Genomic DNA, 15,098 nt, shown 5'->3' with positions numbered 1-15,098 from the left:
GAATCATTAGGCATCAGTTACTTATGGCTGCTGGTAAACTTTTTATAAATACAATGATTTTCCCTCACTTATCTTATTGTGCTACAAGTCGGTCCCACACGAACATTACAAGATTAAAACCATTGTATATTATCTATAAACAAACTGTAAAAATGTTAGCTAAAAAGCCAAGAAGCAATCATCATTATAACTGTATTGCACAACATAAATTACTAACATTCGACTGTTTCTTATTTTATGCTGATGTGTGTTTAATGTAAAAAAAAATAATTAATGATCTTGCACCACCACCCCTCAAACAATGCGTGGTTGACTGCAAGGACAATATAAGACAGACTAGGTTGTCGGTTAGAGGTGATTGTTTTGTTAAACTCGAGAGAACTGCTTTTGGACAATCAGTTTTTTTTCTGAAAGATGGAATAAAATACAAGTGCATATCAGGAGAGTAGCACTTTTAATCATTTTTAAACTGTTCTTAAAATTTGGCTATCAAATATGCAGCCACTGATATTATTTCATTTCATTGATAATGACGTATTGCATGTATTGGATTGTAAGTGTATAGTGTATTATTTTTATAACTCTGACACAACATGTCATCTTGTACATTGTCCCTGTATAAATAAATAAAATAAATAAAAAAAGAACAATCAGGTGTTTAATTATTTTTATTTGCGTAACTTGATGACCAAAACACACAGTATGTTCACTGGATAGAGGTTAAAATGACCGTTACAATATAATAATGAAATAGTGACTGATAAGAAACTAAAATGTTCAGTCTATTGTAATAAATGGCAGTCATAGCAGTGGCTGGGCAACAGGAAACAACACTTCCCTATTCCGGTCTCAATTGCCATATTTGTGAAATAGACCTATTGTGCAAAAAAAAAAAGTGAGGTTTATTTTAAAGTGTGAAGTATTAAATGTACAAAATGTGTAATTAAAGCTCAGATAAAACACTGTTGTATATCCAATTGGTTAATCAAAAGTTGCACACACACACATGCATTCTCCACACTTACTACAGCCCAAAACAGGAAATATACTGTGTCAGTAAACAAGCTGTCAGGTGCAGAGACTGCAAGTGTAATTATTAGAATAAGCCTGAGTGCAAAAAGGAGTATAAAGGCCCACATCACAGTTTTTGTCATTGCAAATGGGTGAAAAGAAGTTTGATACATCCAATGGTTTCCTATTAGGAAACATCCAGATAATGTTCACAGTGTTATGAAGGCGATTATTAGATGAATATGTTGATATGTGCTTCAATATTTCCTGTCAATGACAAAATAACAACAACAAAAACAAAAAAAAACATTACATCAAAAGAATATCAATAAAATTTTATGGTACACAATTGACTGCTTTAAGCAGCTTTAAAGTATTACACAACTAAAAATATTAACCAATTCCAAAAAGCTGAATAATTGGTTAATAAGTAGAATAATCAACAATTAGTCAATTACTTATCTTCGTAGTTGTTAAATCAACTGAATACATTATAGAAATAAAATGTAGCTGCAGCTTCGACAACATTTCATAAAGTATACATGGTGAAATATGCAGTACACTTACATTTGCAGAAATCAGTTTTGGGCCATACCAGTTTCATCTTAGGCATTGAATTTTATTGCTATTGAATTTAAATGTATGTATTTGGCTGTGGGATGCTTCTGTTTTTATGTATCTGTGTGCTTACAGTATGTGTGCCTATTCATTTAAACCAGACGAGACTTTTTTTTTTGTGGATTTCATTTATTTGCCATGATTCTAGTAAGCATAAACAGTGATAGCATGTATAGTAGATAATCAGCATAGCAGATAATCAAGTAATAAAATGGAATTAGCCATGATACATTAGAAGCATGCTCCTACGAATAATTGTGCTGTTGTACCAAATAGAAAATCAGTCAGCTGTTAGAACTAAGTGGATTGTTGTTTATACAGTCTATATTAAAAAGGTGTTTAACACCACCTGCTGGTTGATCACACATGATATTTATTTAATTTGAACATTTACCTTGAGAGCTAGAATGTCTAGAAGAAACACACACACACACACACACACACACACACACAGCTCTACAATAAGACATATCGTGCAGATACAACAAAGAGCAGAGATCGTGTGTGAAATGTCACAAGTGTGGCGTAATTCTGTGTGTTCGAACTCTTGCCGCAAAGAGGATCCAGAGCAGATCTGCAGTCCTTCAGAGGCTTGTATTCAGCACAGGGAACCACAGACACTCTTCTTAACTACATGAAACACATAAGCAGAAACACATCTATTTTAGAGTCAGTGTATGAGACCAGTGCTATTTCCGTTTTGTTTGACATAAATATTTCAACAATATTCTAAAGTTTGCTTTCAAACTTTTTTATTCATTCATTTTCTTTTCGGCTTAGTCCCTTTATTAATCAGGGGTCGCCACAGAGGAATAAACAGCCAACTTATCCAGCATATGTTTTATGCAGCAGATGCCCTTCCAGCTGCAACCCATCTCTGGGAAACATTCATACACACTCATACACTACGGACAATTTAGCCTACCCAATTCACCTGTACTGCATGTCTTTGGACTGTGAGGGAAACCGGAGCACCCGGAGGAAACCCTCGCGAACACAAAGAGAACATGCAAACTCCACACACAAACGCCAACTGACCCAGCCGAGGCTCAAACCAGCGACCAGTGAGTCGACAACACTACCTTCTGCGCCACTGCGCTGCCCACTTTTTCAAACATATATATTAAAGTATCATATTTGCTTTTTATGTTGTATTTTGCTGCTTAGTATGCTCACCTGATTCCTCAGAGCGATGTAGATGTGTTTGAAATCTACTGGATCAAAGTGCATTCTGGGAAACACTGCTCGCTCATCATCTGATTTGTACAGCACTGATGGACAGCCTGGTGTGTAATTTTCATCCAAAATCAGCTAGATAAACAAATCATAAATAATCATCTTATAGTTCAAATGCAATGCTAAACAAATGCTAAAAACTCAGAGACTACTGAAAATAAAGACATGTGTGTAAGATAGAAGTGAAAGGGACCTTTATCAGTTGACCATCACTGGTTCCCATGAACAGCACAATCCAGGATCCATTTCTAACTGCAGCTACTGATGACAATGAGCTGGACTTGAACACCACAGAGAGCAGCTGAAGATCACTAGCACTCTGAAACACAACAAAGAAAAATACTCTTTATATGACCTTATTGAACACTGAAATCATCATTATATTAAATAAAATTCCAAAAAGAAATGGCTATAACTCCATTTCTAACCTCAGAACCACACATCTTTTCTCCCAGAGTGCAGAACTCTTTGACTCTGCCTTGAATGCTGCTGATGTTGTAGAGAGCCAGTGCAGTGTTCTCCGGGTCCTGCTGATCCTGTGCACTGAACACTCCTGCCCAAATAACAGCCTTCTCTGAGGGAATAACAGCAGAGGAGACCAGCACTGGACGAGCTTTATCACTGCAGCACTTTATCACTGCAGACTGAAGAGATTTGAAGATTTCACTCTTTTTACTTTTAGAGCCGTCCATCCACAGAACGTGAACTTTCCTCTCAGAGTCAGTCTCTGTGTTGAGAAATAAGTACAAATCTGAGGATGAATCTCTCTGGAATCCATCAACAAACTCCACATCTCTTGCAGTGCTCTGAATGGCAGGATCTGATCCTTCCTCAGAATAAGATAATATACCACCAAATTGAGTCTGTACAGTGTTTCGCAATGTAACAACGGGACTTTGAGATGTTGATTGGTCGAGCTTTTTCCCAATCAAAAGGTATTTACTGCTGCTTGCACCTGCAATAAACGCTACAGATTTCTCAGTCTCTTTCGGTCCCAAAAATAATTTACTTTCATAGTAAATACTGTTTGTAATGTCATTTATATCAAGAACTTCACAGTATCCATCTTCATAAGTCCCACATGTAATCAGGGTGCCGTTGTCGTCAAAAGGCACCAGAATGTTGACTGGATGAGTGCTATTATTGATGTCCTTCTTCTTCTCTTCAGAAAGATCGTGTCTCATCTGATGCAGTCGATTTTCAGTAAGAACAAACAGCTTACCGTTACCAACTACAAAGTCTTTGATGTCTCCATCAAAATCCACCACATCACCACAAATGCAGTATTTCAGAAGTACAAGTACTCCAAGTAAGTATCCTCTCATCTTGCTAAATGTCTGAACATGCAGATAGATTGGTCTGCTGTAATGGATGAGATCTCAGTGATCAACGTTTCTCAAATGCTTCTGCAAATGAAGTGATGGAAGTGAAAACAGCACAAGTAGGATGAGGGCGGTGGTTTAAAACCTGCAGAGAAATTGTATTCTCTAATATATTTATTAATAAGTCAAACTATTAGAAGTCAAAACCGCAAACATAAATTGCTTTAGAAATTTACTGATGAGATTACCACAAAACTGAGGGTCAAGGAAAGCTGTGCAGGGTGATTTAATGTTTAATATTACAGATAATGCAGTGATGGACATTTTAGTGGTGCAATCATGAATTAGAGTATTTTGGGAAACATTTGCAACCACCTTTGAATAAGAGACACCACAATGAAAATGTCATTCAGGGACTATTATTATTATTTCCCAAATATGCTGATCAAGACTGGAATAAAAGAGTGTTTTTTTCAGTCAACCAGCCACATAGTAATTTATAGTATGAACTATATTGTTTTTGAACCATATTAAAGTGCTTGAATTAATTTGTAGTTATTAAAGTTGCAACAAGTAAAGTAATAAAAACAAATGAACTGTTTTTTAAAAAATCTATTATTTACAGTTGCTAGAGTTTAGAAATAATTATTACTTTATAAGTTTGAGATACAGAATACAGTATCATTCATTAACAAAGAGTTTGAAACCTTTTTTTCACATGGTATAAAAACCCCAAATCAAACAAAAAGTGCTCAAAGGTAGCTTAAATAATGTGTTGGTGCTCTTTGGGTAAAGGATTCATCAGAATAAACAATAAAAGTAAGCCCAAGGCACTAGAAATATGTGGAAAAAATTATAAAAAGCCTTTATTGGAATGGCTATTCCTCAAAACTGCACCTACACGTTTCAGCAAACACTTGCCTTCATCAGGGTAACAGAGATACAGTGCGTCTGGAGTTCTTTGGTATACTAAAGTCTCATGAATATCACAATACTAAAATAATATATTAAACACAAGGTCAACTCAAGAATCTTTATTAATTCAGCATTGAGGAAAGAATTATAATAGTAATAATCAAAAAGATAATGAGTGTTATACAACAATGTGAATGTATATAGAATGAAACCACAAAAAAAAAAAACTTTAGAATATTGTTGAAATATTTATGTCAAACAAAATGGAAATAGCACTGATCTCATACACTGACTCTAAAATAGATGTGTTTCTGCTCATGTGTTTCATGTAGTTAAGAAGAGTGTCTGTGGTTCCCTGTGCTGAATACAAGCCTCTGAAGGACTGCAGATCTGCTCTGGATCCTCTTTGCGGCATGAGCTTGAACACACAGAATTACACCACACTTGTGACATTTCACACACGATCTCTGCTCTTTGTTGTATCTGCACGATATGTCTTATTGTAGAGCTGTGTGTGTGTGTGTGTGTGTGTGTGTGTGTGTTTCTAACAGAATACAGTAAAACAATATATTAAACACAAGGTCTACTCAAGAATTATTATTAATTCAGCATTAAGGAAAAAAATTATAATAATGATAATCAAAAAGATAATGAGTGTTATACAACAATGTGAATGTATATAGAATGAAACCACAAAAATTGTATAAGCAAATAAACAAGTATAGTACAAATTGCGTTGGCCTTATGTTCAATATATTATTTCAGTATTGTTTAGATATTCTAATGAAAAGAAATACAGATACACTTGATCACTGTTACCCTGGTGAAAGCAAGTGTTTGCCAAAATGAGTAGACGAATAGCCACGTCAATAAAGGCTTTTAAATATATTTTTTACATTTTTCGAGTGCCTTAGACGTATTTTTGCTGTTTATTGTTTCACATGGGTTTAAAAGAGTAAATCTAGTCAAATGTATTTTAATATTATTTACATTATTGTTTTAGTTTTTATATTTTATTACAAAATTGTGAAATTTGGTAATTTTAAAGAATATCTTAATTTAAAAAGATAACAGTGTGCAGTAATTTAGTAGGAAAATGCTGCCATCTACTGAAATACGATTTTATTTAACTAAATAAACTAAATAAGAGGACATTATAATGCTGAATTAGTTTATTACACTCAATCCAACAATTTGATGGTCTAATTTATGCTTTCTTTGTGTGTGTGCATGCGTTGATAAAGTCAAGTGTGTAACTAATATTTATTTACGTTATTTGATGACCAAAGCACACAGTATGTTTACTGGGTAGAGGTTAAGGTTACTGTTACAATATAATAATGAAATAGTGACTGATAGGAAACTAAACTGTTTATTCTAATGTCTATTAGAATGAATTACAATAATAGCAGCGGCTGGGAAACAGGAAACAACACTTCCCTATTTTGCTCTAGATAACCATATTTGTGAAATAGGCCAATTGTGCAAAAGATGTGAGGTTTATTTTAAAGCTGCTCACACTCATGCAGTCACACTTTCTACAGCCCAAAAAGGACATATACTGTGTCAGTAAACATGTTGTCAGGTGCCGAGACTGTAAGTGTAGGTTATTAGGATAGGCCTGAGTGCAAATAAAGCTTTAAGCACTGTAGTGAAGGACTGTTTTAGAGCTACAATCTTAAAGTGCTGTAATGTGTGTAAAAGCCACAATATTATCACAGCTAGCTTCTTTGTCATTGCTTATGGGTGAAAAGAAGTTCGATACACCCAAGCAATGCTTTCCTATTAGCAAACATCCAAAAAATGTTCATGAAGCTTTGTTTAGATGAATAAGTTAATCTGTGCTGCAATCTTTCCTTTCAATAACACAATGAACACAAAAAAAAACAAACATAAAAGTTGGAAGAACAGCAATTAAAATTTTAAAATATGGATTTGGCGGTGGAATGTTTCTGTTTTTATTTATGTATCTGTGTTTACAAAATGTGTGCCTATAGTTTAAATCACACCAAACGCTTTCAAGTGGATTTCATTTATATGCCATGATTTTAGTAAGCCTATGCATTACGCAGTGCTAACATTTGGTTAATAGCAGATATTCAGATAATGGAATTTAACTGCCTATGATTCTTCTCCAAAATAATTGTACTGTGGTACTAAAAGCAGAACAGTAGTCTTGATTGATTGTTTATACAGTCGATATTAAAAAAGGTATATTACGCCACCTGCTGGCTTGATCTGACATAATATTTACTTATTTTTAATTAATTTACTTGACAGGCATACAGTTTATCTAGAAAATAGCCCTATAATGTTGTTGGTAAGCCTTGTGGCTATAAAGTAAAGCAATATGATGAATGAAAATATTATTATACATTTATTAGAAAATATGAGTACATGCATACACACATAGTTTTACAGTTTGATGAGACAAATCCATTAAAAATAATAATAATGTTTTCCAAGAACACAATACTTGTATACATTGGCTCCTCAGTAATTAAAACTTAATAAAAAAACATAAGTGTGGTAATTAAAACTAAAACATTAATGAAAAAAAAAATGGACATCTACAATGCACAAATCTGTCTTCAAAGAAAGGAATATATTTTAAATATTTTTTTCTTTTTCTTTTTTTTTTTTTTTTTTGCTAGGCACATGAAAACATTTACTCAATACTGAGTAAATGTTTTAATTGCTCCTTCCTACTTAGCCTAATGTATTATGTGGATTAAGGCAGAATTTTGCCCTCCCCATCATGACAGCATAACTCCCAATCGTAATCTGAAATCACAAAAGACGAGTAAAAGTTATATGTCTGAAAAGTCGCTAAAGAAACTATCGAGTCAAATTATAGTCTTATATCCATAGGTTTACCTAAGAATTAAAATGATCTAAAACAAACTTACAGTGATGGAGTCCACTCCAGACTGTCCTTTAATAATACAGATGATGGCATTGAACTCAATCCTCTCCAAAACACACTGATAAATCTGATCTCCCATTACATTGACCTCGCTCATGCTCAAATTCAACATATCTGCCTTTTTCTGAGTAAGAGACATCAAAAATGAGCAAAAATAATAATATTAATAATAATAACAGTGATTTTTTCATTCTTTACCTGAATGTTCACCTGTAGATCATTAGCCACCTGTAATGTTGTGAATTCAGTGAATACTGGATCAGGCTTGTAGGAGAAATCATGCACACAGTCTACAGTGGAGTTTCCAACATTCAGTGAGAAACTTAACTGACCACTGCCTTCATAACGGGGGGAATAAAACCACATGCCCTGTAAGAAAAAGAGATGATGAATAGCGCTAAAAATGTGAAGGATTGAATTCAGTAAAGAATTGTTCTCCATGATTATCTTGCTGATGTTTTTTAAGTCACAATTTTGCAAATTTATGAACTCAAATTCCTTCTCACTGTAAGATTGATTGCTAATATTTTCTTCTTCTTCATAAATGTGATGTCAAACTGTCATGCCTATCTGGTAAATCTAAAGCATGACTCAATCTAACATTTTATAAGTGAACCAAAAGTAAAATACCAATTCAATTCCCGGCAGAGAACAGTTTGTAATCGTGCCGCACCATTCCAGGCTCAGTGGAAAAACAACCGTAACCGTATTGAAGTGTTCTTAGAACGGTTCGGCACGATAGTGGACAAGCAGCTAGTGTGTTGTCAAACTGTGATGGACATCAATAAATCTAAAGCATGACTAATTCTAACTTTTTATAAGTAAAACTAAAGGAAAATAACAAACATCCATCTCCGTTTTAGAGTCACTGAATGAAAAATATTTCAAAACACAATCTCACTACATGAGTGAATATACACTGTTTGAAGATGCAGATGTGTCATGTCTCACCCCTGAGCTTGCGTCATACAGACTTTCCAGCACTTTATTAGAAGGTTGAGCAATAACTGACTCCACATATTCCATATTGGTCCCCTGAACATGAATCTTCCTTCCACCACTGAATATAGAGATATTACAAACAACTTCATAAACATGATTAAAATAGAGTATTAATATCTGAATTCAGCCCACTTGTATACACTTCTTATACACAAAGAAAGCAAATTACGCACAATGCAGCACATTTATGCAAACAACGGAAGTAAAACCTATAGGGCAAAAAGCTGCTTTTTTGTTTTTTAATAAACTAAAGGCTATTTTTAAGGTCAAATGTGTAAACTGCAGCTCTCAGAAATAAGACAACACTTGAAGGAAATGACCAGCAACTCTCACTTCTGCTTTCGTTTATTTCTGCTTGTAAAGGTCATTCATTTGCTAATCTTTTTTTCTATATAAAGAACATTCTTGTAAATGTTGTGTTAAAATGATCTGAATTGGTCTTACCTCCTCCAGCTGTTTCTAGGCTGTACTCCTGTGCATCTGGGTTGGGAACTGTAAGTGATGATGCTGTTGCCATGACAGCGGTTGTCAGGAGTAACAACACACATTTTCACTTTTCCTTTAGTTTCACTGGGAGGAATGTTGACCACTAAAGTGTCACTGGAGCGATTGAGCACTGGAGATCTGGAGGAAAACATTCATGCACATTTATAAGGTCTGAGTCTACACAGAACACATCACTGAACACAGACACACAGTCTCACTCTTTAGCAATACAGTCCAGATCCCCCTGAATACGGATTTTTGTGACAGAGTCCAGGTTCCTTCCTCTTAGTAAAACGCTGTTTCTGCCATGAAAAGAAACTTTGTGGGGCTCTAAAGAGAGAATCTCTGGCTCCTACAAAACACAACATGTTGCACTGAATAAAAGACAGCAAAGCAAAAAGAGGGGAACAATTCTATTTAAGAAGATGTATAATGTGAATATAAATTAGCCTTAAATTAAATGTATTAATTTAATCACATTTTAAAAAGAGTTATGATCATAATGCTAAAAGTAACTAAATTAGTCCTCAAAAGTGAAAGAAAATCTTCAAATCATTGATGGGAAAAAGAAAAACTCCACTTCCTAATATGTGAAGCTGGCCATAAACATGCATAATTACACTTACTTTGTACTCAGATAGTAGATCCTTACATGCATCCTAAGAAGTAGAAACGAGAGTTTAGTAGAAAAAGAGAAATTATTTCTTGAGTAAACGCTTCAGTCAGTGCAACATTTCCTATATAATAGTAAATTAAAACAAATTTTATTTCAAGTTATTCCCACTGTGGATATGATAAAGCTATGGATTGAATGAAACACTTTGCCTTACCTGAATGTTTAACTGTGGTTCACTTCCTTGTGTCCAATCACAGCGCTGAGATGAAGAAGACCAGTGACATCCAGATGAGATACACTGCACACACCTGTGAAAATGCACACAAGTGTTAGTACCCTGAGAATCTGCGTTAATATTCAGGTAGTGGATTTATTTTTCTTACTGTGTATAAGAAACATTTGGTGAATTATCAGTGATGCTGGAGCAGTTTGTCAGCGTCAGATTCTTTGTGATCTTCTGATCCTCAACAGTAACAGTAGTAGACACTTTCAAACCTAAATAGATTTTTTCAAAAAGATGTTTATGATTATAAAAATCTTGCCAATATAAATGCTCCATATAATTGCATATACACAATTTCTCTTAGGTAGCACTGACCTTTAGTATTTATTAGCTGATCAGAAAAATTACAGGAGCATTTTGGGAAAACTGCAGTCAGAGCAGACCCGTTACACAGGTTCACACTTCCACTGCTGAAGACACATGAGAAGGCAGGATTTTCTGTACTCTCCAGACTCAAAGCAAGATGGAGAGTAATCTGAGGAGGAGAGTGAAATAGCTGATTGATAAAAAAATTAATTCTTAATAAATGTGCTGATGTGACAATAAAAGTGATTTGATGTGATGTGATTTGATAACATACAAATATTTTAGATAATAGTATTAACCTCTGTAGAAGATTTCTGTGCCACTTGAAATGAAAGCAGCTCTGTCTGAAGAGAGTCTTTTGGAATGGACACCCATGAGGAATTTAAGCATTCATCATGTGTGGAACATCTAGAAAACAAAAACATACCACAAACTTTCACTTACAGCAGGGGTGTCCAAACTCGGTCCTGGAGGGCCAGTGTCCTAGAGAATTCAGCTCCAACTCTAATCAAGCACACCTGAACCGGCAAATCAAGCTCTAGCTAGACATTCTAGAAACTCCCAGGCAGGTGTGTTGAAGCAAGTTGGAGCTAAACTCAGCAGGACACCGGCCCTCCAGGACCAAGTTTGGACATCACTGACTTACAGGAATACCTGCACTCTGCTCTACAATGTGCAGATGCAACAAAGAGCAGAGATCATGTGTGAATTGTCACAAGTGAAGCTGACCTTTGTGTTTTCACACACCAGCCGCAGAGAGGATCAAGAGCAGATCTGCAGTCCTTCAGAGTGCTATATTTAGCACATTGAACCACAGTCACTCTTCTTAACTACATGAAACACATGAGCAGAAACACATCTATTTTACGGGATGTTTAAACCTGGTCACTGCATGTGTTTCTCATCAGACAGCTATCTGATCATGAAATGGAGAAACCCATTTGAGGTGGCAATGAATTCAATTGCTCAAACCTCCTCAGGAGGTGGCCTTGGACGCATTATAGACTAAACCGGAAATCTCTAAATGCATCTGGTTGTTGAAACCACGTATGTAAATTTTACTACTCCCAAATTGTAAAAAAAAAAAAAGCCTAGTAAAATACTGGCTATATGACATCAGATATAACAAAGCAAATGCAATAAGCAACAGAAACACCGCAGATAACAATTTGAGAGTCTTGTTTTGCTTTATTTAAATTTTTTTTCATTTTATTTTAATTTTGACAGTGAAACAATAAAATTTAAATGTTAAATTAATATCAAATGGCAGCATTAACAACAGACTTAGAACGCACATGTATGATCTGTGAAAAGAGAAAAAAAATGATGTCTTGCACGTATCTGTATGACAAAAACAGAATAAAGAAAATAGGGGTTGTTGAAGCCGCCCCCACCGACTTCCGTGCCACCCTCTGCAAGATGTCGCCCATTTCCCACGCATAAATCTGCCACTGATACACAATAATTTGCATGCCAAATAAGAAATGTAGCTAATGTTTCTGTAATTAATAAAATTAGCAGGTGTATCGGATGCTTTAGTCAACGTAACCTAGTTAAATTTGCATATAGTGCAGGATTTGATGATTGGATCATCTGTTTAGCGTAGTGTTTCTCAACCACGTTCTTGGAGGATCACCATCTCTGCACATTTTCTACATGTCTCCTTAACCAAACACACCTTATCATCAGCTTATTAGCAGAGACAGAAAGACTTGTAATGGGTGTGACAAAGGAGACATAAAACATGCAGTGTTGGTGGTCCTCCAGGAACGTGGTTGAGAAGCACATGTTTAGCAGATACGTATTTACATGATCAAATGTAAATAAAACCATTTTTACAAATCAGATATCTGATAAATCACATTAATTGACCAGGTGTGAACAGACCATGAATTAATTTACGAGGTCAGTGCCTTTTCCATGTTGTTTGAAATAAATTCAATTCAATTCAATTCAATCCAAGTTTACTTGTATAGTGCTTTTCCCAATGGTTATCATACCAATGCAGCTTCACAAAAAGGTGCACCTCATTACATTACAGTCAGTATCACAAAGTTAATGAGTTGTGAAAAGGGTTGACAGTATATACACGTACAACAATATTTAATGTCATATTTTTAAAATTAAGAATCAAATTTTATTATGCTCACCTGTTTCCTCAGAGCGATGTAAATGTGTTTGAAATCTACTGGATCAAAGTGCATTCTGGGAAGTATAGCTCATTCATCATCAGATTTATACAGCATTGTTGGACAGCCTGGTGTGTAATTCTCATCCAACACCAGCTAGACATACAAATCATAAATAATCATCTTATAGTTAAAATGCTAACGATGATGGAACAACAAAAAATTTTACTCAGTGAGACTATTGAAAACTGAGACGTGTGTGTAAGATAGAGATAAAGGAGACCTTTATCAGTTGACCATCACTGGTTCCCATGAACAGCACAATCCAGGATCCATTTCTAACTGCTGCTACTGATGACATTGAGCTGGACTTGAAGACCACAGAGAGCAGCTGAAGATCACTGCCACTCTGAAACACAAATTAGCCAGCTAATCATAGAATTTAATTAATCTTAGCTAAATGCATTTCACATAATAGGAACCCACTTGATAATTAAAAACGGCCATTTTCTTCATGGTAGTTGTTAAATATTAGTTTTATTCTATGTAAAAGTGTGTAAAATGTGCATACAAATGATTTGAAAACATTGTTTGATGGTTACCAACCTCAGAACCACAAGTTTTTCCTCCCAGAGCGCAGAACTCTTTGACTCTGCCTTGAATGCGGCTGATATCATACAAAGCCAGCGCCGTGTTCTCTGGGTCCTGCTGATCCTGTGCACTGAACACTCCTGCCCAAATAACAGCCTTCTCTGAGGGAATAACAACAGCAGAGGAGACCAGCACTGGACGAGCTTTATCACTGCAGCACTTTATCACTGCAGACTGAAGAGATCTGAAGATTTCACTCTTTGTTCTTTTAGTGCTGTCCATCCACAGAACATGAACTTTCCTCTCAGAGTCAGTCTTTGTGTTGAGAAATAAGTACAAATCTGAGGAGGAATCTCTCTGAAATCCATCAACAAACTCCACATCTCTTGCGGTGGTCTGAAGGAAGGGGCTTACTCCTTCCTCAACGTCAATAAAAATACCAGCAAATTGAGAATGTAAAGTGTTCCACAATTTAACAATGGGATGCAGGGAATATTGAGGTGTTATTTGTTCACACCGTTTCCCAACCAAAAGGTACCTACTGCTGTTTAACCCTGTTATGAACGCTACAGATTTCTCATTTTCCTGTCGTCCTATCCCTATAAGACTTTCATAGTAAATACTGTTTGTAATGTCATTTATATCAAGAACTTCACAATATCCATTTTTAATAGTCCCGCATGTTATCAGGGTGCCGTTGTCTTCAAAAGGCACCAGAATGTTGACTCTGTTTAGATGGGTGCTATTATTGATGTCCTTCTTCTTCTCTTCAGTAAGATCGTGTCTCATTTGATGCAGTCGATGTTCAGTCACAACAAACAACTTACCGTTACCAACTACAAGGTCCTTGATTTCTCCATCAAAATCCACCACATCACTGCAATTGCAGTATTTCAGAAGTACAAGTACTCCAAGTAAGTATCCTCTCATGTTGAACTGCTGCTGCTGCTGAACTGACGAGATCAATGTTGAACTGTGCTCAGAGGCGTTTGGTGAAGTAGGTGAAAGTGAAAGATGAATGCAATTGTTTTCTCAGTACAAGTAAAAGTAATACCCACACTTTACCCATTCATATATTTTACGTTTGTAAGTATTTAAATGATAAATAATTTGTTAACACTATAAAATAATGGTCCACTTGTTAATGTTAGTTAATGTATTCACTAACTTGAACAAACTATTAGTGATATATTCATTATGGTACTCATTCATCTTTGTTTACTTTCTTTAACGTTATTTAAGTTAAATAGCATTAGTTCATGTTAGTGCATGTTAACTTACTGTGCATTAACTAATGTCAACAAGCACAACTGTGGATATTAGTAAAATGTTGAACTATGATTAATAGATGCTTTCATACCTATTTAATGTTAATAAATACAATTCCATTTACTAATGGACCGTTCTTCTAAAGTGTTACCCATAAATCTACTTAAAACTACATCTTTTTCATAAAAATGTAAATAACAATCGTAATGAATGAGGAATAATCAGAAAAACAGAATCATTTCAGTCACTTAGTAGTAACCACTAAAGCTTCAACGTTAGACACTTTTGTGACACTTGTCTTTTTGCCCTGGACTGTTTGGGGATTAATGCCTGCCTTGACCTTTTGATTGTTTTATGATTTACTCTTTGTGGATTTACACCTGTTACA

The 15,098-nt window shown here is 35.2% G+C and overlaps 3 protein-coding genes across 11 annotated transcripts in view; 1 reads left to right on the top strand and 2 right to left on the bottom strand.

Moving 5' to 3' along the window:
• The window catches only part of cradd (CASP2 and RIPK1 domain containing adaptor with death domain), a 90,217-nt gene extending 82,580 nt beyond the window's left edge, over nt 1-7,637 (top strand). For 2 of the 7 annotated variants that reach the window (XR_012401523.1, XR_012401520.1), the window contains 2 exons: nt 4,034-4,174; nt 5,435-5,995. The gene's annotated coding sequence lies outside the window, so the exon portion shown is untranslated. Of the gene's footprint in view, nt 1-4,033; nt 4,175-5,434 lie in introns of all 7 variants that reach the window. The other 5 variants (XR_012401516.1, XR_012401519.1, XR_012401526.1 and 2 more) reach the window with 4 other exon arrangements.
• On the bottom strand, nt 675-5,017 carry LOC101883382 (plexin-C1-like). Its single transcript, XM_005164784.6, has 4 exons — nt 3,294-5,017; nt 3,059-3,184; nt 2,806-2,940; nt 675-2,259 (listed from the first exon to the last, which is right to left on the bottom strand). Exons 1-4 carry the CDS (start codon nt 4,188-4,190, stop codon nt 2,086-2,088), a joined length of 1,332 nt encoding a protein of 443 aa, XP_005164841.1. The 5' UTR covers nt 4,191-5,017; the 3' UTR covers nt 675-2,085.
• On the bottom strand, nt 7,034-15,098 carry LOC103910448 (plexin-C1-like). Of its 3 annotated transcripts, none has more exons than XM_073947131.1 (16): nt 13,457-14,513; nt 13,134-13,259; nt 12,872-13,006; nt 11,451-11,551; nt 11,021-11,129; nt 10,731-10,911; nt 10,516-10,627; nt 10,347-10,440; nt 10,143-10,175; nt 9,735-9,868; nt 9,475-9,654; nt 8,980-9,088; nt 8,227-8,397; nt 8,012-8,152; nt 7,775-7,886; nt 7,034-7,732 (listed from the first exon to the last, which is right to left on the bottom strand). In XM_073947131.1, exons 3-15 carry the CDS (start codon nt 12,923-12,925, stop codon nt 7,812-7,814), a joined length of 1,494 nt encoding a protein of 497 aa, XP_073803232.1. In that variant the 5' UTR covers nt 12,926-13,006; nt 13,134-13,259; nt 13,457-14,513; the 3' UTR covers nt 7,034-7,732; nt 7,775-7,811. The 3 variants fall into 3 exon arrangements, 2 of the variants coding, with proteins under 2 accessions (XP_073803232.1, XP_073803233.1); XM_073947132.1 differs by having other exon boundaries at nt 7,053-7,732; nt 10,731-10,890; nt 13,457-15,098; XR_012402065.1 differs by lacking the exon at nt 8,980-9,088 and having other exon boundaries at nt 7,462-7,732; nt 10,731-10,890.

This window comes from Danio rerio, chromosome 4 (genome assembly GCF_049306965.1).
Source record: "Danio rerio strain Tuebingen ecotype United States chromosome 4, GRCz12tu, whole genome shotgun sequence".
Lineage (NCBI taxonomy): Eukaryota > Metazoa > Chordata > Actinopteri > Cypriniformes > Danionidae > Danio > Danio rerio.
This window is presented reverse-complemented; position numbering and strand designations above follow the sequence as displayed.

What these genes read in the sequence shown, in the direction of transcription:
- LOC101883382 (XM_005164784.6), bottom strand. Translation starts at nt 4,190, where the DNA reads ATGAGAGGATACTTACTTGGAGTACTTGTACTTCTGAAATACTGCATT. An exon ending in GTGATGGTCAACTGATAAAG is followed by an intron (nt 2,941 to 3,058) that starts GTCCCTTTCACT and finishes TTGTTTATCTAG; the next exon opens with CTGATTTTGGATGAAAATTA. An exon ending in ACATCGCTCTGAGGAATCAG is followed by an intron (nt 2,260 to 2,805) that starts GTGAGCATACTA and finishes TGTTTCATGTAG; the next exon opens with TTAAGAAGAGTGTCTGTGGT.
- LOC103910448 (XM_073947131.1), bottom strand. Translation starts at nt 12,925, where the DNA reads ATGCACTTTGATCCAGTAGATTTCAAACACATTTACATCGCTCTGAGG. An exon ending in CCAAATGTTTCTTATACACA is followed by an intron (nt 10,441 to 10,515) that starts GTAAGAAAAATA and finishes GCATTTTCACAG; the next exon opens with GTGTGTGCAGTGTATCTCAT. An exon ending in CCTAGAAACAGCTGGAGGAG is followed by an intron (nt 9,089 to 9,474) that starts GTAAGACCAATT and finishes CTCTATATTCAG; the next exon opens with TGGTGGAAGGAAGATTCATG.